This window comes from Sander lucioperca, chromosome 19 (genome assembly GCF_008315115.2).
Source record: "Sander lucioperca isolate FBNREF2018 chromosome 19, SLUC_FBN_1.2, whole genome shotgun sequence".
Taxonomy (NCBI): domain Eukaryota; kingdom Metazoa; phylum Chordata; class Actinopteri; order Perciformes; family Percidae; genus Sander; species Sander lucioperca.
In genome coordinates this window covers 23,752,681-23,777,308 of record NC_050191.1, presented here as the reverse complement: position 1 = coordinate 23,777,308, position 24,628 = coordinate 23,752,681, and the positions used below count along the sequence as shown (strand labels likewise).

At 39.4% G+C, this 24,628-nt stretch overlaps 1 protein-coding gene across 8 annotated transcripts; it reads left to right on the top strand.

Annotated features, from left to right (window-relative positions):
- Positions 1-4,589: 4,589 nt before the first annotated feature.
- gpcpd1 (glycerophosphocholine phosphodiesterase 1) lies at positions 4,590-24,347 on the top strand. 8 transcript variants are annotated; one of them, XM_035995112.1, is made up of 23 exons: positions 5,959-6,344; positions 8,657-8,748; positions 10,341-10,431; positions 10,590-10,674; positions 11,402-11,442; positions 11,938-11,977; positions 12,105-12,180; positions 13,119-13,160; positions 13,528-13,651; positions 15,314-15,572; positions 15,712-15,874; positions 15,999-16,128; positions 16,271-16,325; positions 16,411-16,503; positions 17,043-17,120; positions 17,648-17,687; positions 17,936-17,994; positions 18,184-18,249; positions 18,476-18,612; positions 18,896-19,031; positions 20,106-20,266; positions 20,511-20,548; positions 22,878-24,347. In XM_035995112.1, exons 2-23 carry the CDS (start codon positions 8,700-8,702, stop codon positions 22,949-22,951), a joined length of 2,037 nt encoding a protein of 678 aa, XP_035851005.1. In that variant the 5' UTR covers positions 5,959-6,344; positions 8,657-8,699; the 3' UTR covers positions 22,952-24,347. The 8 variants fall into 8 exon arrangements, with proteins under 8 accessions (XP_031143854.1, XP_035851007.1, XP_035851005.1 ...); XM_031287997.2 differs by having other exon boundaries at positions 5,960-6,344; positions 20,511-20,556; positions 22,878-22,999; XM_031287998.2 differs by having other exon boundaries at positions 5,960-6,344; positions 20,495-20,556; positions 22,878-22,999.
- The last annotated feature ends 281 nt before the right edge of the window (positions 24,348-24,628 follow it).

Sequence of the window (24,628 nt, the reverse complement as noted above, 5' to 3'; positions counted from 1 at the left end):
TGGAAACTAAATGCACACTTCGTGCATTACTGCATTACTTGAAATACTAAGTTACTCCTCTAGTGTACTAGTATTCACATGAAATAAAACAATAAAACATTGAGACCATTCAGCAAAGGACACTGGGAAATAACAATTCAACACTGGTTGCTATGGACTTGTCACTAGGCTTCGTCATTGTATATTATAGCACATAGGTAAAGCTGCCGAAGCTGAACATTATATTCCAAAACACATCTGTTTATTTTTAAAGCAGATTTTAAATTACATTGTAACAATTTAACAATTCGCCCTTATGAAATCCAATCGCGGCACGGCTGTCTTGGAACGCAATAGACAGACGCTTAAATTCAACTAAAATGTAACAGTGAACAATCAGTGTTCGACCTCCAGTCTGTTGAGATGCCTCTCCAAACTCCCCATAAAACGTAGACACGTTGAGAAAAAAAGATCCGTATTTTGCCATAATCCAATGACACGGAAAAAAAAGTAATTCACAGCGATCAGTAGATCCACAAACAGAGTCACGGTGTATCCAGCAAGGCCTATACGAGCGTCACATTCACCAGCCAGCTCCGAACAGGTGAACGATGCCTCTCCACTTCGCCGTTTAAACAAAGTGGAATAAATGTATAAAAGTCCAAATCTACACAAAACCTGCAATCAATTAGTAAGCTGACATCACATGTATATACATGGCATTTAGGAAACCTTTATTGCAAGGTTGGCACGGCAAGATGTCCAGACTAGTGTAACAGTAACTTTCGTTTTTTTCAACACACATTCAACAAAACAAAATGGCCTTTAGGCTACAACAACTAATTAGCAAACTTAGATTGTCTGCCGTTACAACAGCATAAGCATAATGATTAAGAACTGTCTCTCTCCCGTGACTTCAGCTTCAAATTGTCCACACCTGTCTCTACCACCGCTCCGTGGGAATTGTAGTCCTATATTTTCTATGGTCTACAAAGGCCATATACTAGATACTATTAGACACCACTAGGTGGTAATATTACATACAACATAAATGTTACTGGCTCTAAGAAAGTGATCACTTTTGTTATCATCTTTCATTACAATAACCAAATATATATATATATATATATATATATATATATATATATATATATATATATATATATATATATATATATATATATATATATATAAAAGATTAATCAATCCTTGCAATCCGGGCTGCATCTCCAGAGCTCTTGCCATTTACCAGAATCCACAGGGTGCGTTTGAATTTATGATCAATATGATGTGTCTGGGTATGAAGTTTCTTTCAATGTGATTCCATTGTTGTCTTTCTTGCAAAAGTGGTAGGCCTATATTGTTTGACTGATCTGGTCCAGAACATGTCTAATATGTATTAAACTTGCCGTCAACAGCTAATGGAATAAGCTGTTGGTTTGGACCTGAAGCAAATGGTTCGGTGTAAATTAAATTACTTGGCTTCTTCTGCTAATGAAACATCTAAAGGCATTTACGCATTAATTTATATCTAAGGAATGAGCCATTTCCAAGTACACAGCTCGGCTCGTTAGACAGGCAAATATAATTCCATATCGTTTTAGAACACCTTGTGCTCTTTTAACTTCCAATGAACCACAGAATCAACTCTGACATACGTGAATGGTGGTAGGTCTGGTGTAACTCTCTCTTTCCGTAGATCTGACATATTTTACTCTCCTGCATTCCCATGCATGCATCTGCACACAGTAGCCTACATTCCGATTTTACTGTTCTTGCTAATGTATTTGCACACGGTATCCATTCTTAACCTGGATAACACGTAGGCCTAGTTTCAGAAAACGATCGCATGTGCAGATTATACAAGCAGCTCATAACGACCCAAAATTACGTTTCCCGTTAGGCAGCGACCTCTTGTGGCTATAGTAACGATCACAAGAGCAAATGAGGAAGTGTGTTGGCAAAGTAATAGAGTGCCAAATTAAGGAGGTAGGTTGGGGTGGTGGATGGGCCTAACAAACACAGGACTTTCACGCAGAAGACCATGTTTCGTGTCCCATGTGAAACCAAAAGTCAACTGTCATTTTGAAAATAACCAAAGTTTTATGGAAAAATGATGTTGAAAAAACCAACGGTGGAACTGGGTTACGGCAACATTTATGTCATTTGGTTGACGCTGTATGTTGTGATCCTTGCATGTATTTTGTTCTAAATAAAGTTCTTAATGAAATGAAAAAATACTCAGTACATTTTATTTGTCAAGTATTTGTACCACACAGGAGTATACAGAAATATGATTTACCATGTGGTTATTGCCTATCTATTTATTGAATTACCAGTAAACATGCTATATCGTGATATATATCAGAAATCGATATATGAAATGACCTATATGGAGATAGAAGATTTTAGCCATATTGCCCAGCCCTATTTTTTATATAGGCTACATTATTGTATTTAACATACTTTATATGTGGACTTTTAATTTCTTGTAATTCATGTTTTAATTTATTTTAGCATTTTATGTACTTAACTTAGTTAGTCTGACTGTTTAGTCATTGTTTTTTTGGTTTTGTTATTTCAATACTGGGATTCTAAATCAATCTATTGATGTGCACTAACAAACTACTACAACAACTAATAAGGTTGATGCTAAATGTATGGATGATATGCTATGGATTTATTGAATGGATGTTTCCTAATAACATCGCAAAAAAAGATGAGTGATGTGTCTTCACCTACAGCAGAACGACTTAAACAGATGCTGCATCTATGACTTCAACTATGTGATCAATGTTATGGCTGTGAGCTAAAGTTAATCTCTGTTATAGAATATAATCAATGTGCAATATACAAAATAAAAAGCTATTTTTTTATATGTTGTATTTGATCAGTAGCACCGACAATAATTTAGTACAATTATGAATTATTATTGATGTAACATTTACTGTAATTCTGGTAATTTTGCGGCAGCCTCCATAATTTATATACAATAACAGAGACATGTACTATACATAAATAAAACAGGTTGTGACTCTGTAATGAGAGCACTGATGGGAGCTGAGAAATAGCCTGGAATATTCATAATACTGCATTCATGATTTCTCTGTTTCCTTAACTCTTTCGTTAAGTCCCAACATGCGTGTCTTTCTCTCTCTCTCTCTCTCTCTCTCTCTCTCTCTCTCTCTCTCTCTCTCTCTCCTTTCTTGCCATCTCAAACCACTTCTCGGCATTGGTCCATTTTGCCCAGCCCTATTTTTATATAGGCTACATTATTGTATTTAAATGTGTGGACTTTTAATTTCTTGTAATTCATGTTTTAATTTATTTTAGCATTTTATGTACTCAGTTAGTCTGACTGTTTTGTAATTGTTTTTTTGGTTTTGTTATTTCAATACTGGGATTCTAAATCAATCTATTGAAATGCAATAACAAACTTTTGCAACAAGTTAGATCTCCAAACCTTTCACGCCTGAAACAGCCACGGCCAAGATTTTCAGCATTTGCCCAGGTCAGATGGATAATTCTGCCTCATCACAGCAGGGTCCCATTGGTGTTCATTAACAAAGCCAGACAAGAAGTGAATACAGTCTACTTTAAGGAACAGCTCATGCTAAAATATAAACTCTAATCATTCCCATTGTACTAATTAGTACTTTGCATCGTCTGCCCTATCAAAAACAGGAGGGACTCAGTAATCCCTGATTCATTAAAAGACATGACACTACTTTGTTTTCATATATGTAGGATTATTATAAAAGGCCTTTTGCATGCCTGAGATAAAGAGCTGCACTGTGAGGAAGCTGAAGTCCTGAAATCACTTTCATTTATTTATACTGCAGCGTTTTTTCCCCCTTTTGAACACTGGAGGGGGCTACAGCCTAAACTTTTGTTTTAAGTCTGCACCATTGACTGTATGCAAACAACGTGGCACATAATCATAGTCACATCTCTTTCTTTTGCAGCATCACTGACAAATGGTTGGCAGTTACCTAACAGTGACAAAACGGTGCTGAAACCTGAAATATTTGTCAATCAAAACGTGCTCACTCACAGTAGCATCACTTTGTCTAAAAACCCTCTGGGGTATTGACAACGTGTCCAATGTACCAGTGGTCGACAAGGCAGTAAAACTAACCTGACCAGAGTATGTTTATACTACCCACTGCTGACGTCCCCTTGAGCAAGGCACTTTGTCCCAGCTCAGAGCCTATAAACTGTGTGTTTGGCTAGATGGGCAGTCTGTTAAATGAATAAGTAAAGAAAACTGACATAATCCTGGGCTGACACACAATTCATAATAACGTGCATTAGAAATGAACCATGTCCAAAGAGTGTGGTAGGCTGTAGAGAAATACTACATTATTTGCCACAGTTTCTGAGGATAAAACCTGAACTTTCTTAAAGAAAACGCTGTATGTTGTAATGTAGAGTAGATATGTGAAGGTGAAAGTGAGTGCGTTGATGGCAGGAAAAAATCTGATTGAAAGTCTGTTGACATGTGAGATGCTGCAGTAATGTGATCTGTCCCACAGTCACGCACCAGCGTCTAGCTGAGTATTATCGTTATCAAGTATCGTTATAGGCTATAAACATTTCAGTTGTGCAATTGGAGGCGTTCGTAGAAAACGGTATAATGACTCAAATCATTCCTAACTAATGAGATGTTTTCGGTCAACAGTCAAGGATAGAATTCTTGACGTACTTCTCTCTAGGAACTGCGGTCAAGCCAGCCTCCACTTCGAAAAACATAAGCCTTGTTATTTCGTTATTAATTTGAAGTTATCTTGTTTTCGACTCATTTGGAAAATGTACTTAGTAAAAAAAAATATTTTCTATTTTAATTTTTCTTCTGAATTTCACATGGAATTACGACGTAACCTTAGTCTACTGCAGTTATTTACAATATAAGCATTTGTTGTTTGCTAACCAATTCAGTCACTTCTACCGTCATCTGTTCCTCTAATATATTGGCAGCAGTATACATGTTTTCTTGTTTGTTTACCACTTTTTGGGGCCGAGCATGTACGTTCAGGGTACATTTATGCAACATAACTGACGCCATTATCCAGAACAGGGCGGTATGAGCCAGCTTTATCAAGTAGTCAGGGGAAGCCACAACACAACAGGAAATCAAAGATCCTATATACGGAAATCATACATTCAAAATAAAAGTGCTACAGTATTAGAGACTACACGTTGGCTCTACTTTGAGGATTTTAAAGATACTGCCATGCTCCCAGTACAATTTAACCTACCTATTTTTTTTTATTTTATTTAGCTCCGTTTAAACCGTAAATGGTTTTAAATCTCAATGTATTTCTTCATTCAGGGTATCAGTGAATTGTGTCTCCCAAATCTAAATACTTTTACTCAAAGCCATAGTATACCATGTATGTAATTGTTGTAAAGAATAATAACCTAAATATATATATAAAGACGAGCAGAACCCGTCTTTTAAACCCAGTAAGGCTATCTGTGTGATAATTCAATGTCACTAACTCATTTGGTAAAGCCCCAGATTTACAGAAATAGTAGTTCTGTCCCTGTTTTAAATCCACAGCAGTGGAGAAATTCTACAAACGGTGTGCTATGTAAGTGGGGCCTTGATCAACACTTGCTATATGCCAACTGTAGGCTGGAAAAGTTTACCAAATGTCCGCTGTCAATTTCATATTGGATAATTACGGGGTTATTTTTCCCATTTAAAAGCAAGCAACCTGATTTAGTAGCACAAATGCACCCAACAGTGATATGGGGTCTCATTTTTGTGTGCAGTGTAGGTTACAGTAATATATTTGAAAATATTATTAGGTATAAAATATTTAATATGAATTAATATGTATAATATAAATTAAAACAAGGATTTTAAGCCACAATTGCCTCGTTGTTTTCTCTAAATTGTTCCTTTAATTATTTACGTTCACATGCAGCATGTTGCTCAATAAATGCTTTACTTTGAAAGTACACACCGGAAGTCTTGTTTTTCATTATGGCTAACTTGATGCTTGATGTTGTTTGCAAAACCCTCAACCGTTCAACCCAGTCAACCATAAGTTAGACTGGAGTCGTCGTTGGAGGTTCTCTGACATTAGAGCTCTTGATAGTATTATCTTTGGCAGTTTGTATTTATTGTGTTGTGCCAGGCGTTATTTTTGTACTCTATTTTTATCGTTAAAGTCAAGCCGTTATAATGGTGAACCGGCTGGTGAGATTATGTTTCGCTTGGACCGATGCCATTCTGCGGGAGAACTAGCTAGCTAGCTAGGCGAGCCGGTGTCCGCTGTGAGTATGTTCCTGTGAGCCCCTCCATCTTCGAGTCTGCCAAGGGACGATACACATCGTTCACGGCCAAGATCAAGAAGGTAACGTTAATATTGGCTGCCATGATTGTTTTTAAAGTGTTTTGTATCGTTAGCTACGTGTTTCTTAACTGGCAACGTTACGTTAACGTTAAATAAATCCTAATAAACAAGGAAAACAAAAACAAAGAAGATGCCGTTAAAGCATGAGCATGTCAAAGGTCATCCTGTCAAACTGTTCATAGTGCCTCACAGGATCACTGTCTAAACGTTAATGTTCAAAATGTTTAGTTAGGTGGGCGGCTCCCGGTGGCGAATAGTGCATTACGTCGGCTAATCCAGAAATGGACAAAAACGTGGATGGAGCTGGGTCGGACGAACGAAACAAACAAGTCTGTGCTAGCCTCCTGTGATGGCAGCCCACCAGTCACTCAAAGCGAAAGCCCTTTTTTTATGAAGCCTTCATATCACTTACCTTCATTATAATCATTTTGCCTGAAAATTGGTACACAGAACCTGTGATAAATTTGACTTTTTATGGGTCCCGTGCTTGCGTGTAACAAAATGGCTCATAGCATTGAAAACCTGTGACGTCACCACAATGTAAAGTCTACCGGCCAGCGGGAGAATCACTACTGCGCATATTCTGTCGGCCGCGTATCACGGAAGTAAATAAAGAAGCGTTTGGCTTTCTAGCAAGCTGAAGATAGTGGCCAAACAGCAGAATTGCAACATGGAAAGTCTAGAGGAGGCGCACGTTAAAATAATTGTATCCCCAGTCAAGTTAGTGGAGCACTAAACCGGAAGTAGGCGGCTCAGCCAGCGGAGGGTCTATGCACCTGCTCTATGAGCCGCACAGTGCGTGATCTGTGCCAATGTTCTGGGTCATTTTTGGCTCCATGATGGCTTAATGCTAGCCTGGCTCTGCCCTCCTACGTACTTCCGCTCAATTTTCATTTTCCTTCAGCACTCCGTCTGGGTTTGCGGTATATTCTTGGGGTTTCTCCAGTCAAATCTTAACCAGTCCAATCAGTGAACAGAGGGAGTGACTGAGAAGGATTTGATTTTCCAGCTCGCTCCGTTAGTGGTGAAGGCGAACGCTAGCGATGTTAAGCCGACGTCACGACCAAACGTTAGCGATTGGTTATGGCAGATCCAGAGTGGCTCTGGGCAGATCCAATAGTTTTAAACTTCAACAGAGTACCCGCCTTCAAGGAAGTTAACATTTGTCAATGGAGAGTGGCCAGATTCTGTACAAATGAAATGTATGGGAGTCTGGTAGGACCAGGCTAGCTTCATGCACCACTGACTAGAGATGGCCCGATACCATTTTTTGCTTCCCGATACCGATTCCAATACCTGAACTTGCGTATCGGCCGATACCGAGTACCAATCTGATACCAATGTGTCATATATTTTATGATGTTTTAACAACTGTATACTACTATCCCTGTATGAATGTGATATTATTTCTATCTTTGTTGTCAGTCTGGCTCAGGTTAAACTCTTTGTGAAACATGAACAATGAACGCCACAGAACTTTCTTTTATTCTCCAGTTTGACAGTCAGTTATAATGGAAAAAGAACATAAATAAACTACTTTAACGTAGATTTTCTTTAGGGCTTTATTACGTGGTATCGGATCAGTGCATAAACTCCAGTACTTCCCGATACCAGCGTTTTAGGCAGTATCGGAGCCGATACCGATACTGGTATTGGTATCGGAACATCTCTACCGCTGACCAACTCTCATAAGACTGAACGGGGCTCTGCCTCGAATGCTGTATCCAGTTTTTATTATACATCCATGGAGTGACTTCATATTTGTGCAGTACAATTTTGGCAAAGCTAATTTGCGAAGCAGGGCTCGAATTTCCATGTTACACCACAAAACAGGAAGTGGTTTTTAACTAGAATGTAGGCCTACATAATGTCCAATCTACCCCAAACTTTAAATGCTTGATAAAAGTCCTGGCATGAAGACATCTACATGCCAGTATTGAGTTATAGCCTAGTCATAGCGCCACCTACTGGCAACAGGAAGTCAGCCTTATATGACAAATGTCATTTACATGAAATTTACATTGTGTAGTTTTCACCTGATATTGAGCAACAAAATGCACAAAAAACAGAGTCAAATTCCTTGTTTGTGTACACACTAACTTGGCTAATAAAGCTGATTCTGATGCTGAAAAAACATATCGAATGAAATATGATTTCACCGGCAGGAAACGTTATTTATGTGCACTACACTCGTAACAGGCTACAGTCCATCTGTTGTAACTGGTTAACCTGGTTATTATCTCTGATCAACTTTTTCAACTTTTTTTTATAATAATAATAATAATAATTTCAAACCTGTTGATGTTTTTCAGACTGTTTTTGCCGCCTGTTTCTTTCTCTGTGCCTGTGTAAACTATGGAGACCACTCAGGTGACTTTGGCTGTCAGAGGAGAAACATCCCCAGGTATGGCTGATGCAACGATAAAAAGTTTAAAAATGATCTTTAGCCTACATTTAAAAATAGCTATGTAGTTTTGTAATGCAATGTTATTGGCTTGTGTGTATATTGTGTGGTATTGCCAAAAGATAATACTCTTTCCCCAGATATTGAAATCATAGTTTAAATTATGATGTGTTTGTATATAAACACACAGTTTAGTTTAGTTATTCCGTGTATCATACAATCATTTAATCTGGCAAATGAAAAAATAACTTGTGTTTAAAAACATATCAGCGAGGATGATAGATGTAATCGGTTTAATGCAGGAGAAGTTATTTATGTGCACTTCACTCTCAGGCTACAGTCAAAGTTCATCACTGATGAACCTGGTTATCTCTGATTCACTTTTCCAACAGTTCTTTTTAAAATCCCTTAACATTTCCCCTACGTTTTAGTTTAAAATATGCTTTACAAACAACAAGCGTTTTCTTGTTTAGGAAAGGCATTTCAAATATGTTTACATCTAAATATTGTAGTCAAAACTGTAAAGGTTGTTTTTTTAATGTTAGTCATCTTTTGTTTTTGTTTTTAAAATTTCTACTGAAGTTACATCGGGTAAAAGCATTGACCGTGGATAAAAATGGACGATGCGTCTCAGCTTGCCCCCACTGTACAAACATAAAGCCAAAAAAATCCTGAATACAGGCGTATAATCAGCGCGATTAGAACTACCTATGATGAAAAAAAACCCACCATCTTTGGTGAACATTTTGGCCCATGTCTTATCCGCTAACATGGAGGGGGACGGGGTTTATGAGCTATACTGCGACCAGCCACCAGGGGGCGATCAAGATGTTTTTGCTTCACTTTTGGGGAGCTGTGCAAGGGGGTAAGGCTCTCTCCACAACGCGTACCTCCTATGGCGCCATTGATGCTACGTAGATCCCACCCCCTGTTAGCATCCCATTGACTGCCATTCATTTTGGCGTCCCTTTGACAGCGAATAACTTTACATCTGAAGTGTTTAAAGACTTTATTTGTCCATTGTCTATTTCTAAAGAAACACGACAATGTATAAAAGGCTCCATTACCTTGTACCTCACGTTATGGCTCCGTAGCAGACGTTTTTGTAAAAAATAGGCTAACGATTGTGTCATAACCACGCGACTTACTGTCGCATAGTAGAGAAATTACCGTATAGTACAGGAGAAGCGCGCAGGCCGTTTCGACTTGCATTAGCTGTTTAAGTTTAATTGCTAATGTTAACTAGCATTTTAGTTAGCAATAATTAGCCTGTGCCTATGTTATCTCCTTACATATACCTACGCTCTCCGTCCCTGCAAGATTGGGAATGATTGAGATTTCTCTTGGCACAGCTACCAGAAGACTTCCAACTTTCAGACACGTTGCTCACGGCACATTTACGTCTTCAAGCTCAGTTGGAGGCTGCACAGTAACGCTCAGCCATCACCGGAGAAGTGCTTCTAATATCCTTCACTGGTCTCTGTCCAGAGCAACAGGATCTGTTGGTCCATTTCTTTTGTCAATGGAGCTGTCAAGCCCTCCATCTTTATATATGCAGTCTATAGGTAAACTGACAATTTCAACATTTCTAGGTGAGGTGATTGCAGTCGTTGGCAGCTGTGAAGCCCTGGGAAGCTGGAGCCATCAAAAAGCTGTGACCTTATATCCGGATGGCAATGAAGGGTAGGTTAAACTTAATGCGTAATAATTAAATTAATTCACTCATTAAAAACATGCTTTTTAAATTGGTTTTCTCTACTAGGCTGCAAGCAAAAGGTGGTCTGCTTTTCTTGCTATTCTGTCTGTCTAAAATATAAATGTATATCTTGACACCCTGACAGAAATACATGGACTGCAACAATCACTGTGCCTAAAGGAGTTGTGTCCAAGTACCGCTATTTTAAAGGCTTCATTCTGGAACCAAAGGTGAGCAGAGTCTCCTGTCTTAATGGTGGTATAGTCCTAATAGACGTATTGATTTGCTCATTGCTCTCAAAGATGATCTTTTGAAAGCAGTATTGGCAAAAGATAAATACTGTTTAATTCAAAGTAATGTTTACATGATTTGTGATCATTTCAGCTAGGGTTGGGCCGATGAACGATGCCATCAGCTCCATGTCTTTTCATAATAGCAAGCAATCTCAAATCAAATATTGTCATCGGTTTACATAGTTGAAAGCTACTGGTACAATTGCAGACGCACTTATTTTTCTAGTCTATAGAACGCACTTTTTTCTGGCAAAAGAACGTCACGATTGATAAGATGACAGACATCCTTTCATTCGTAGTGATGGATAGAGCTCCTGCAGCAGGTTTTATGCCCACATGATTTGATGAGTTTGGATGACTCGCACAGCCCCAGTCCGCAGTCCGAGTGCTCAGCACTCAGTCAAGCAGCGCAGCAGAGAGGAGCGACACACAGGCCTATACAGATATGCAGCGAGATGCCTGAGAATGAATTAACAACACATTTGAATTTGAACACATTATCACAGTTCAATCAGTTAAAATCATAGTTCCTTTATGGGAGTAGCCTATAAGACTAACTCCTGACAATGATATCTTGGTCCATCTTGATATTGCACTGTGGTAATCGTCATACGCCTAACCCTAATTTCAGGTTTTATATCAATCCATACCTTTCCCGTTACAGCTCATCAGCAGGAATGGGGAAAATCCACTGACTTTGAAAGAGTATGTTGGAACCACTAGCTGGCTCACTTGAGCCTCTGCTGTATACAGTTGACGTACACAAACACAATGGGGACCAAATTTTCCCTTGAAAGAAAGAGACCGATAATAAGTCAGAGTCAGACATTTACCTGAAAAATGATAGTATCTAGCTCTCTCTGAGTATTATCTACTGTTGGGTGTGTTATTACGCCCAACAGTTGATGCCAGGCAATAACTTAACATCTGCAAGTGTCGTGATTTATTCATGCAGTCGGAATCATGCTTGAAATTTAGGAAACTGAAGTTACTCATTACATACATTCCTGTAGAAACTTGTTAGCAGCAATACAGTTTTTAAACTTATAGACCATGTTTTTCAAAATTATAGACATCATAAATGTGACGCTACTAACATATTGTTGCTACAGTTAATGACTTTATTACAGATAAAGGGAGCAGCTTGTAACTAAAGAATTTTTTTTTTTTTCCTTCTTCACTAACAAATCAACTTTTCAGATTTCAACCCATGGTGGCTGACTGCCCCAGCTGGAGATTGGTGACTATACCAGCTCTAAATCCTTTCTCACACTCTGGTCCAAAGACGGCTCTCAGACCAGACTGAAAAGTAGTTCAATGTATCTGATTTGAAAACCCTAACATTGTTCCAAATATTGAAATTGCAGAGTGCAGGTGATCCCTGTCAAGTGATAGTCAATGTGTGGGAGACCCATCAACAACCCCGCACAATGAGCCCCACAGGTATAAAACAACAACAAAGAACGGTGCACGGTTTGGTAAAATGTGTCATAGTCAAACCCCCTATAGACACCCCATTCCCTGCCCAATCACCATATGTAACAGTAGCCCATTAACACTAACGTAGGGTCAGTTCTAACAAATCACACTGACAAAGGAGGTTATTATTTCAGGGATAGTCAAGGCTGATTTTTGGTTTTGTTTTAGGCAACTTGTACACGTCAAAGTTATTATTAGCACCTGACTGCAGCGTTTCCTCCTGAACCACTGTCTGTAATTTACGGTTAGCCTCTCCAGTTTCTTGCTTATTTGGCAGTGTGTGTATTCTTTGGCAAAGAGCAGGGGCCCACGCTGGCTGGAATAATCTATAGCCATGGAGGAAACACTGCAATGCAGTAGCTGTCATCACCTGATATTGTAGACCTCTCTCGTTAGATCACCATTGTGTTGGCCTAACACAGACAAAGCTCATTCAAAACGTTTGCACCCTGATTTCCTTTTTTGACCCCAGCCTGTCACCTCATCCCTTTTTTTTTTTTTTTTTTCTCTTTCTTTTAGCAAATCCTACTACAACACTTTTCACCGTACAATAAGAATCTGTTACAAATATGAGTTTTTTTTTCTTTTTAAATTTAACCCAGATTTGTTCTGTTTGTTTGGTTTCATAAACTTGCTAAATTAGCCCCAATGACTCATGCTCAGAGTCGTAGTTAAAGATTTATTTGGAATCAAATAATATTTCACCTTTTTTAAGGTGACTCTTGAAGTTGAGGCAAATCAAATTCAGAGGCTTGAATGTGGCATCTTGTTTTAAGAGTTCAAACTAAGATTGGAACTCTTTGTACATAGGAAATGCTCTGGTATTGATCTGACCTCCAACGCTGTACTGTTGAGATTCTTCTATCCTGTTTCTAACTCTTCTCACTTTTCCTTCTTTGCAGGACCACACCAGACTATTGATGATGGACAGTTTGGAACTCACAGTAAGTTGGATAAAAAACAAAAACTATGAAGCCACGGCTCACTACAAGCACAAAAACTATAACTAAAGTGCTCTCTACCTTATATACCTTATGCAGGTTTACAGCATGTAAAATCTCCATCAGATAGAAATACTGTAAAACTAAATTAACTTACTGATTTGCCTAATCCCTCTTGGAAATTGATATCCCTAATAGACCACGTTGTTGTCACTTCCTCTGTTTTAGTACATCAGAGGTTTTTTAACCAGAACAAATGGTTGTCTCTTGCCTGCTATTGTCGCAGCCCGTTCTCTGGTCAGCACTCACCGGAGACAGTCAATATACATTGTCATCACGTGCTTCCTGTCTCTGTCCTCTCTTTTTATAGATGGGGTGAATTGTGTCGACTCTGGGTGGCTCACATGCCAGACAGAGATCCGCCTGCGTCTGCACTTTTCTAAGAAGTCTCCCGTGTCTATCACTAAGAAGAAATTCAAGAAGTCTCGCTTCAGGTAGGGATGACACCAAGGCCAAATTTAACCTCTTAGCATTTTGCCACCTTTTTTTTTTTTAGAGTGGTAAGGGTGGGGGACGGGGATGTTAAGTGGGGGATAGCAGGTCAACAGTAGACTACATAGAAACAGTATACAGCATTTAAAAGCTGGGAACCTGAGGATTAATTTGACATACAGCACAGCACTTTGGGTCATAAATCAGAAATATAAATCGATGAATTAATTTATAATTGATTGAAATAAATTGTGGGGGTGACCTCTAGCTCGCCCAGAAGAGTGTGCGTCACATGTAGGCTGAGTCCTTGGCAGCGGCCCAGGTTTGAATCCGACTTGCTGCCCTTTGCTGCATGTCACACACCCCCCCCCCTCTCTCTCTCCTTCCCTGTCTTCAAGCTATCCTGTCAATTAAAGGCCATAAAAGCCCCCCTAAAAATCTTTAAAAATAAATTGTGAAAGTGTATAAGAGCTTAGTACATTATGATATGAGTTTATGATGGCCATTCTCATGCTCACTTATGTCTAAATTGTTGCAGCCGTTTATGGGTTAATACCATTTGCCACAAAGATTTGGTGCACAATTTAAAAAAAATTTACCAGTCGAAAATTGATAAAGAATTGTCATAAATCCCTCCAAAATACCACATTAAGAAACGGAGGGGTTGAGGAACACCATGAAAAAAATCCATGCTGTTATTTGGTATAAAAAAACATTTGACATTTGGAGATTTCTGCAAAAAATGCCTTTTCAATATGTATATTGTCAATATACCTATGAAAGCCATACCTCCTCTGAATGCCTTAGGTGTAGTTTGTGGTTGTAAAGTTTTAATGAGATTGTGATTATCCTTGAGGTCACAACAGGTCATTTTAAACAGTGACACAAGTTTCAGAAAATGCACTCATAAAATGAAATGGCTACTATAAGGACTAACATCATCACACATGAATTCAATTCTCTCATTGAATCCACAAGAGTCTCAGCTTTCCGTTCATAACCAATTAATGCCATTCCAAGATTTAGTTTAGGAACCCCAGTATGTACAAACATTCAAATACACCATTACATAATAGATAAATCTAACACATTTATGCTGCATATTCGTTGCCCCAACTGTTAATCCCCAATGTCTGTTAAGGGGAGACTCATTAGTGCCCAGAGAAACCATTTTCATTCAGATATCTTGAGGTAGGAGGCCATGTGACCCCTTTGAAAATGGCCATGCTAGTTTTTCTCTGGCCAAAATTTAGCCTAACTTGGGGCCCCCTTCCCGACAAGCTAGCATGACATGGTTGGTACCATTGGATTCTCTAGATCTACACGATACCAATTTCTTCATCTGTCTCTAAATCTTAGCTTGAATCAACCTCTGAAAGATTAAAAAGTTGCCGCAGTCTGCCGGCAGGCTCTTAACACCACCCAGAGAAAGTTTTACTTGAAAGCAACATTAGACGGATCAGTGGATCATTCCAGTGCTACTATTAGCCTACCTGCTACCCAACTGTAACACAAATCTATATATTTAGAGAAGCTAAGAGTGAAACATAATTTGATTTAACCTTGTATTTATGTTTTGATGCATTCTTTTTTAGTACTACATGTGACTTTCAGTATGCCCATCACTGTATTTGTTTGACTTTTTATTTGACTTACCCATACAGAATCAAGCTGACATTGGAGGGCTTTGAGGAGGAGATAGATGAGGACGAGGATGAGCTCAGTCCTACGTGTTTGCACAGGATGACCACCACTCTGGAGAAAACCACCACTCTGGGGATCAGTATGATCAGTGCCAACAGCTATAAGTCACGCCACTCGCAGCCTGAATGTGGGTATGGACTGGGGCCCTCTCAGTGGACTGAGTACAGTATCCACACCATGTATCCAGACAACCTAGAGCTCACCTTTGAGTTCTTTGAGGTAATACTTGTGTAAATACGGCCTCTGATAAACCAGTGAACCCATTTCTTGATAAGCAATAAAAGTAGTTTTCTTGACTAACAAATACACGTGAAAAAGGGAATTGTACCAATCTCATATATGTCATATGTGTTTACAGGAGGATATGAGTGAGCATGTAGTCCAGGGGGATGCTCATCCAGGATATGTGGGCACAGCTTGCCTCCTGTCCTCCTCTTTCTCGGAGAATGGTATGGACATCGGAGTAGCCACACTTCCAATTATGGCTCGGAATTCCAGACAGACCATCGGGAAAGTCAGAGGTAAGGTTTCGCGCGAATGAATTCCACGCTGGCTGACAATTATCTGACTATGCAAAAGAAAGGCAGGAAGTTCACACAATGCACATGGAAAACCCTGTTGACCTACTTTGATCCTCTGTTCTAGTGGATTACCTGGTGATCCGGCCAATCCAGGCGTTTCAGTGTGACATGAGCTCCTCCTTCACCAAATACTGGAAGAAAAGAAGTACACTGCATGTGGGCCACAGAGGAGCTGGCAGCACACACACAGCCAAGTGAGTCATCACATCAGTCTGTCTGATGGAACACAGACCAAAATAAATAGTTCATAGTATAACAGTGTGTGTGTCAATAGGCATGTGTACTTCTGCATCTGTCAACAATTTTCTTTTCTTTTTTTCAATTTGTGTTTTACAGGCATCAGAGAATCAGGGAGAACACAATAGCTTCATTCAAAAGCGCTGCCATGCATGTAAGTTACCCCTAGGATTAAAGCATAAGTAAATCCTTTTAACATGACTCCTGTCTAAATTGTGTGTTTCTTTTGTGTATTTTAGGGTGCAGCCTATGTAGAGTTTGATGTTCACCTCTCCAAAGATGCAGTTCCTATTGTATACCATGATCTGACGTGCTGCATATCCACCAAGAAGGTAAAATAAAGGCCTGTTGTACTTGAGGATGGACAAGTGTTAAATCTGAAATGTTATACTTCTTGTTTGGTATTTTAGTTTTTCCAATAACTAACATGATCTTTAGAAAAATGCTAAGCATACACAAATGTATGTCATATGGATGCTTATTTAAAGCAACACCAAAGATTCTTTTGTACCGTTAAAATAATGTTTCCAAAATCGTTTTATCGTGGTTCATCAACTCGTAACATGGATGAACGGCACTCCTGCCTTCGCTTTGCGGCCCTCTACCGGCTATAACCGCACTATGCAAGTTTGCCAGATCGGGTAGCGGATAAGTAGTTCGAATGAGACATGATGGACACAATTCCGCTTCCAACCTGTAGGGGGACCGAAGAGGAAAAGTGCTTTGGTGTTGCTTTAAATTTCTTTTTTTCTGACTGATAGCCGACCTTTGTTAACCAATCATTAACCGTAAACGGTTAACCGGTTATTTATTCACATCCCTAGTATGTCACAATTTATAAAAAATAATAATAATTTCATTTTTTTAACAGAAACATGACAAGACGTCTCTGGAGCCTGTTGAGGTGCCAGTCAAAGACTTGACATTTGATCAGCTGCAGCTTCTGAAGGTAAAAACCTGGAATGACGGCCAAAACTGTGCAAATAAGACCCAAGTTGAAGTAAACCTTTATTATCTGTTATCTAATATATATTTTTTGATGTTAGTTACCCCTGTGTTATTCTTGCTGTGAGAAGTCAAAATGTCTGTCGCCTAGTAGTGCTTCCCCTACAGTTAGGAAAGATGCATCTTGCATATGAATAATTTAGAGTTGCACAGTCATGCACAGAAACTGCTTAGAAGCAGTTGTGTAACTGTGACTTCCATCAGCCAGACGATCCGGTCTGGAAATAGTCATATGGTTGAGGAGGAAGAGGGCAAAGCATTCTACTAGTTCTCACAATTTGCAAATGGGTGGAATGCAAATAGTTGGTTGAATGATTTAGAATGTCATCATATTAAAATACCAAAAATATACAGTTTTAGCACTACTACTAATTTATTATAAAAAAAACCCTGAAACTGTAACTAATGTGTTTACATGTAATGATTTGTTGATTATAAAGTATATAATGAATGCTTTGTTTTGTTGCACAGCTGGTCCATGCCACTGCAGTGAAAGAAAACGATCACAAAGGTATTGTTTGTGTTTTTTCACCACTGTCTGCCAGGAAAAAAAGAAAAGAAAAAAAGGTGGCACGACATGTTGAAAAGCAATGCGCTTTCATTTCTGTGTTGTTGAATATAGTGTTACTCGTGTACAAACTGTAATACAATCATGCCAGTCTTTTGATCCACAAAGCAGAGTGATGTAAGCTGATCAGATTATTTGCAGATGGTATCTGTGATGTGCGTTAACAGTCATCTGTTTGGTTTGTTGCTCAGATCTGCTGGACGATGAAGATGAAGTCGATGAGCATCAGCCCTTCCCTTCACTCTCACAGGTAAAAAATCTTTACGATGATCATCGGTATTAAATAGCTTATCTAATCAGTATGAACTCTTCTTCTTATCTACACATAAGTAGAGATAAACAGTAAAAACTAGGAACACCTTGTCCTGTCGGGCAAATCGCCGTGAATTACCTGTTAAATAATTGATACATGATTTGGTTATTCATCTGTCTTTTACAGATCTTCCAGGCCATTCCTGAGCATGTGGGCTTCAACATTGAGCTGAAATGGATCTGCCAGATGAAGGTGGGTACAGTTAGTCAGCAAGAACAATGACGTAATCATTTGCTCCATAAATGGGGCTTAGGGGACCTCCAGTAGAATAAAGAATAGCACTATTTACTTTTTCTTTGTTTTGACTTGCTCAAACCTAACACACGTATTGCAAAGACTGTTTGGATTGTAGAATGCAGTGTGAAATAAGGATGTATTCTGACTGTAAACTCACATGATTATTGCTTTTTATTGACAGGACGGTTCATGGGATGGCAACCTATCATCCTACTTCAACATGAATAAATACCTCGACATCATCCTGTCCTGTGTTCTGCAGAAAGGCGGAAAAAGACGCATTGTCTTCTCCTGCTTCGACCCAGATATCTGCACCATGTAGGCATTGATAAGGCTGTATAAACCGCATACTATCCAGAAACGCGATAACTTCCCATGGCAGTGCAGTTTTTGGCTTGCATAAATGAATTATTTCAACCATTAAAATGTTTCAGACAAACAACCATAGAAAGTCTTTTTAAAATCTTCTGACAAATTAGGCTTCAGTCAATTTGGATTGAGTTATTAGTCAGTCAACAGATGCTGTGTTTACAGGATGTAGTTATAAATACGGTAGGCAGTCTACAACTACTGCTGACATCTTTTCATGTGTTTCCCTCAGGGTGCGTCAAAAGCAGAACAAGTACCCCATTCTCTTCCTGACTCAAGGAATTTCAGAGAAGTACCCTGACATGTTGGACATCCGCTGCCAGTCCACTCAGATCGCCATAAGTTTCGCCCAGAGCGAGAATATTCTGGTGAGTATTTGGTGCAGAAAGTCAAATAATTATCATAATATGTCCACTGAATTTTCCAGACTTTTGTATAACTTCTACAAAAACATTAAATGAAAAGGTAGTTCCACACTGTTTAAAAAAAAAAAAAAAAAAAAAAAAAAATCAATTAAAGCTCAATTTGATGTGTAATGTACATTTCCATAAGCACTAACCCATTTGTAATACACAGCTAAGGCAAACAATGTGACAAGCGAATGGGAAGACAGGATTTGGCATGTGAATTTCTCTTCACTTCCACACTAAAGCAAAAACGTCATCATTTCAGTGTAGGGGTGGTCGACATAAACGGAACAGAAAGTACACCGGTGGGAATTTGACTATACAGTGCTGACTGGTAGAGCGCTTATTTTTTGCTGACTCAGCCAGTCAATGCTTCGGAAACACTGTGCTGCAACATGTGTGTTTCGGTTTACTTAAAGGTATTCATTTTTAAGGATTCGGTTATTCGACAGTATTAAAAAAGCAAAAAAACCTTTATCCGAATCCTAAAATTGAAAACTGATTACATACCCAATGAACAATATTTGGATCCAGCCCTACTCTGTACTATGTGAAATATGTCCTATAATACAGTTAAGATCAGGCTTCAGTAATAACTGCATTAAGTTGCCTTGCCAGTGTCATAACCCTTTAGAAGAATTTATATTGAAATTTTCAGATAAACAAATATAACGTGATGTTATACTGTTACCGTCTGTGCTTTAAATTACACCTAATATAAATCGAAGGCCATACCGCCCAGCCTTATTTCATCTCTTATGCTAGTTTAAGTGCTATAAGTGCACACATTTGGACCCCAAAAAAAGCTAAATTGTAATAAAACAGCAAAAACAGCAGGATTTGTACTTTGAAAGGATATTTGGCTTGTATTAGAATGTTTTGCACCTTCCCTTAACAAGCATTGCTGCAGTCCCCTTGAGCAAAGGACTTACAAAAATAGTTGACGCCTCCCACATCAGACCACAACAGTCCACATCACAAACAAGTCTGCCAGCATAGCTTTTTCTCACTGGACTTCCTTGTGTGCTCCTTTAGGGGATCAGTGCCCACGCTGAGGAGCTGCTCAAAAACCTTTCCTACATTGGGGATGCCCAGTCTAAAGGCCTGGTGGTGTTCAGCTGGGGAGATGACAACAACGAGCACGAAATCAGAAAGAAGCTGAGAGAGCAAGGCATTGATGGGCTCATCTACGATAGGTAGGTTAAAATGCAGTATACTAATCTGTGGCTGCCATGTAGGTCCTTAGGACCTGGACTCTAGCAGTGTAGACCACACACACAACCCTTTGGGTTAATGTGGATGTTCAGCATAAAGCAACAGAGTGGTACAAACTTTACTATCAACATGTTTGCAAAACTATTTTTATATTTAAACATTCAGTTGTTACACTATCCTGCCGTTTCGGTTCTGATTAACATTCTTATGATTTGTAATTTGGAGGACTCAAATGCAGGGCACTGACAAGGATGCAGATGAAGGTTAACAGGTTGTTTGCATGGGGGATGGGGAATGGAGGTGGAATGAGCTAGGAGATGTCTGGTTGAAGTAGAGTGCAAGGAGCGCAGAGAAAAGGCTGTAGAAACTGGGACGAAGCGGATGAGTGAGCAGAGAACGGTGTGGCAACGGTGTGGCTTGCTGAGGTGGCAGGTGGATTGTTGGCAGGCTGATGAGTATGGTCCTGAAGCACCAGAAAATACTACGGTATTAGGCAGGGCCAAATACAAAAAGAGATTAATCATGAGTAGGGTTGGGTACCGAAACCCGGTAGGAATCGGACCGGATTAGAACGCAAATTTCGGTTCCTCATTTCGGTTCCACTTAATGTGTAGACTGAAATATTTTCCCTCTGTCGCTCCGAAATGGACGTAAAAATATCACACTTTCTCTGTAGTCTACTGTTAGATAGCTACCATAAATGTAGGCTACTTTTAAAATGCCATATCTTCCCTCTGGGCTCACCAAAATGGACGTAAAAGCATATTACGGCTACCACATCTATAAAAGAGCCTTTCTTTGTCATTTTTCAGTTTTTCAAGAATCAGTTTAGGAATCGGAATCGTTTTAAAAGTACCAGTTTGGCATCGGAATCGTAAAAATCCAAACGATACACAACCCTAATCATGAGAAGACTAGTCTCACTAGAGCGGCCTAAAACGTTTAGTACCACTGTAGCCGACGGAACAATTTGGCGAGGAGTGGGTGAAGAACCGAGGTGACGAATCTATCCAACGTGGCTCCTCCACCAGGTTCCAGGATGGCCAGTGCCTCGTCCAGCGAGTAGGCCTCCTTCACTCTGCCACACATCCTCTGCTGCCTCTCAGGCAGAGGAAGGCAAGCTCAGTAGGGGCATGCTGCCTGAGGCGTGAGGGCCAAGCCGGCGTGCTCTAGCCCAGGCATGACTCACAGCGGGCATGTAGGCCATCATTAGGCATGATGCATGTACCCCACCTGGCAGCATGGACACATGCAGACACTCCGGGAAGACATGTTTTCTGTCAGATACATGCTTAGCGCTTGCTGAAGCAAAATGGGAATCACTTGTCCGGTCTCATCGCTATTTATACGCAGGTGCGACCGAGGTGAGGGCCACCCAACTGGTGGCCATGGATACGTTGTTTTTAGTGCTGCACATGGGACAAACACATTAGCAACGGCCTTAGAATACAAAATACCTTTGGAGATGATATACTGTGGAGTTGATGAGTCAATGGAAGCAGCTGTGCAGACTGGACAGGTGAGGTGAATGAGCCGTAATCAGGAGGGAGAGTGCCAGGACGTAGACAAACACACACACACACACAGGGACAGACAGGGGAGTACAGGAGACACTAAAGAAAAGGAAAAACAACAAGGAAAACCCCAGAGTCACGTCCTAGACCGTGTTACCCAACACCACACTGTAAACTTTACAGTACACACTGTGCTGTTGTCTTTGTTCAGCCTGAAGCCACGGTCATTAAGCAGTGCTTTTTAGTTTTTATCAATTTCGATTACTGCATTCACAACACTGCTCCTTGTTATGTCACTGTATGGTCAAAGGCCTTTCTTGTCAGCACAGTATTTCAGAGTGCAAGGTTATATCATCAAGCACTGGCAGACAAATTAATCACTTGGCATCTGCCATAACTGTTGACAAAAATGGTTTGATTTTCCATTGAACATTTTGCCTGTGAATGTGAATCTGGCAAACAAGAATGCTGTTACATAAAGCTTGGGTTGCTAGCAGGTTGAAAGAGTTCCCTGAGGGCCTGTTTGTTCTGCCCTTTCAGTTCTGTTTTACACTATAATGTGACGTTTGATTGCACTTTGGCCCAGATTTTTACAGACCCCTGCCGAAAGCAGACGTAACTTCATTTAACATCTCAAGTTAAGCCATTCGACAGCTGTGCCTCTTTGTCAATGCTTGTTGCCATAATTCTGCCCACACACACACACACACACACACACACACACACACACACACACACACACACACACACACACACACACAAAAATAGAGACATAACAGCACAGGGCGTTCTGTACAGTTTGCAGTGCAGTGTTGAGTAACAAGCAGAGTCTGCCATATTATGATGTGCAGTATATACATTAGATGGTGGATAAATATTCTTCTAATGTTTCTATATATATATATTTTATCCTTATTGTTTATCCCTATACTCTTTTTACTGTGAATATGTTTTTTATTTTTATTTCTATAAAAAATGTTTTTTGGATCAACAAAACTCAGCTATATTTTTTTTTATGAATGACAGATAGAAACTCGGGAGGCAGCAGTATACACTAACTACTGTCCTTTTCCTTTAGTATCTGTGAGGAGCAAGGAGAGCAGGCAAACGTCTTCCAGGTTGAGGAGCAACACACCCTGCAGGAGACCCTAAAGAGCGCCAGCTGCTCCTGCTACTCCATTCCCTGCTCCATGGCTCCCTGCATTGGCTCCAAGAGCTGCTCTGGCAGCGGAGAGTCAGATTCTGGCCTCAGCTCCTCGTAAATATCCCTAAACCTCAATGGACCACACCGCACAATACACACCCAAGAGTCTGTCTTGAGTGTGTATGTGCAGTGAAGTCTTACGAGGACCAAGGTGGGAATGAATGATCAAGCAAAAACTTTCAATTACAGATTGTGTGCATTGCATCTTCACAGAAGTTTGTTATTTATGCTTTCTATTGAAATCGGTGGATTTGTTTTGAATTTCTTTTCAGGACAGTATTTACAGAGGTCTTAATTATAGTGGAACAATTGGGAAATGATACAGTACATCACAGTGGATATTTATTTAGCTATTATGTTTCATCGCTTCACCGTCTTAAGTGCTCAAATTGAATGCATACGATATTTTAAGGGTGTAAAAGTGTAACAGAACTGCACATTGTATGTAACGGAGTTGAGGATGTAGCATCATGTGGTTTTTCTGTTTATGCTGCTATATCTTTTCTGTGCATGTAGCCATTATACCTCAACAGTTTTATTTCCATTGTCTCAAATTGCAATGAGTAATAGCTACTGATTGCTATTTTAGTTTCAGCACAGAAATAATGTGGGAGGTGCAGGTTGCCATTAAGAAACGCTCACCTCTTTGTGGATAGTCTACAGAAATTAGAAGAAGCCTCCGTGATTGATTAATTTCATTTTGAGTTGACTGTTGAAAGCAGTTGCTTAGTCTTCTCCACACCACCTAATTTAATTTTAAAGACTCGTTACTTATTATTGTAAATGATGTACCGAATGCCATGTATCCTTTATTCTTTTTATCTACTTGATTTATAGAAAAGCAGAATGTTTAATTTGTGACATTGTACATACATACCACAGCCTTATAAAGGGGGGGATCGGGTCCGTTTCTGTTTTAAAACCGCCAATACCTCACTCATTATCGATTTAGAATTGACTTGAGTTGATATGTGTGTACAGAACGAACAAATGCCGCCTATACTTGTTTTCTATAAATCCTATTTAACTTCACAACACATACTTTTTATTGCATGCCAGATATTTTTTTGGCACAAATTACACTTGAAATAATGCATTTGCTTATTCATATGATTAGTACAATGCAATGGCAATGCAGCATTTTGAACACGACGAAACAAATCCATGTATAGCATACTGTCTGTATATCAGTCTCATTGCACAATCTCTTAACTACAAACTAATGATTGCGTCGTGCATGGTCTTGTAAATCTGTATGATTCTACTGTGTTATTTTAACTGCCACTTAAGGACAGACGAGTGTAAAAGGTTAATGTAAATTAAATCAAAACCTATATTTCTTCATTTTGTCTTTGACTTTCGTCTTACACATCCAGTAAGTTGAGTTTTTTTTTTTTTTTTTTTTTTTTTTGGGGATACACTTTGTTTGGCTGCCGACTCGTCTTGCTTATCAAGTAATACGGAGTGATAGTTTTGAATAACTAGGAGGTTGTAGTTGATTCCTTGATCTGGAATGACCTGCATTTTGCTCTTTTACTCGAAAGCTTCATTGTAACTACTGTAACACCATTATCAGGACACACTATGATATAACATTTTTTAAGTTTAAACTTTCAACTAGTTCT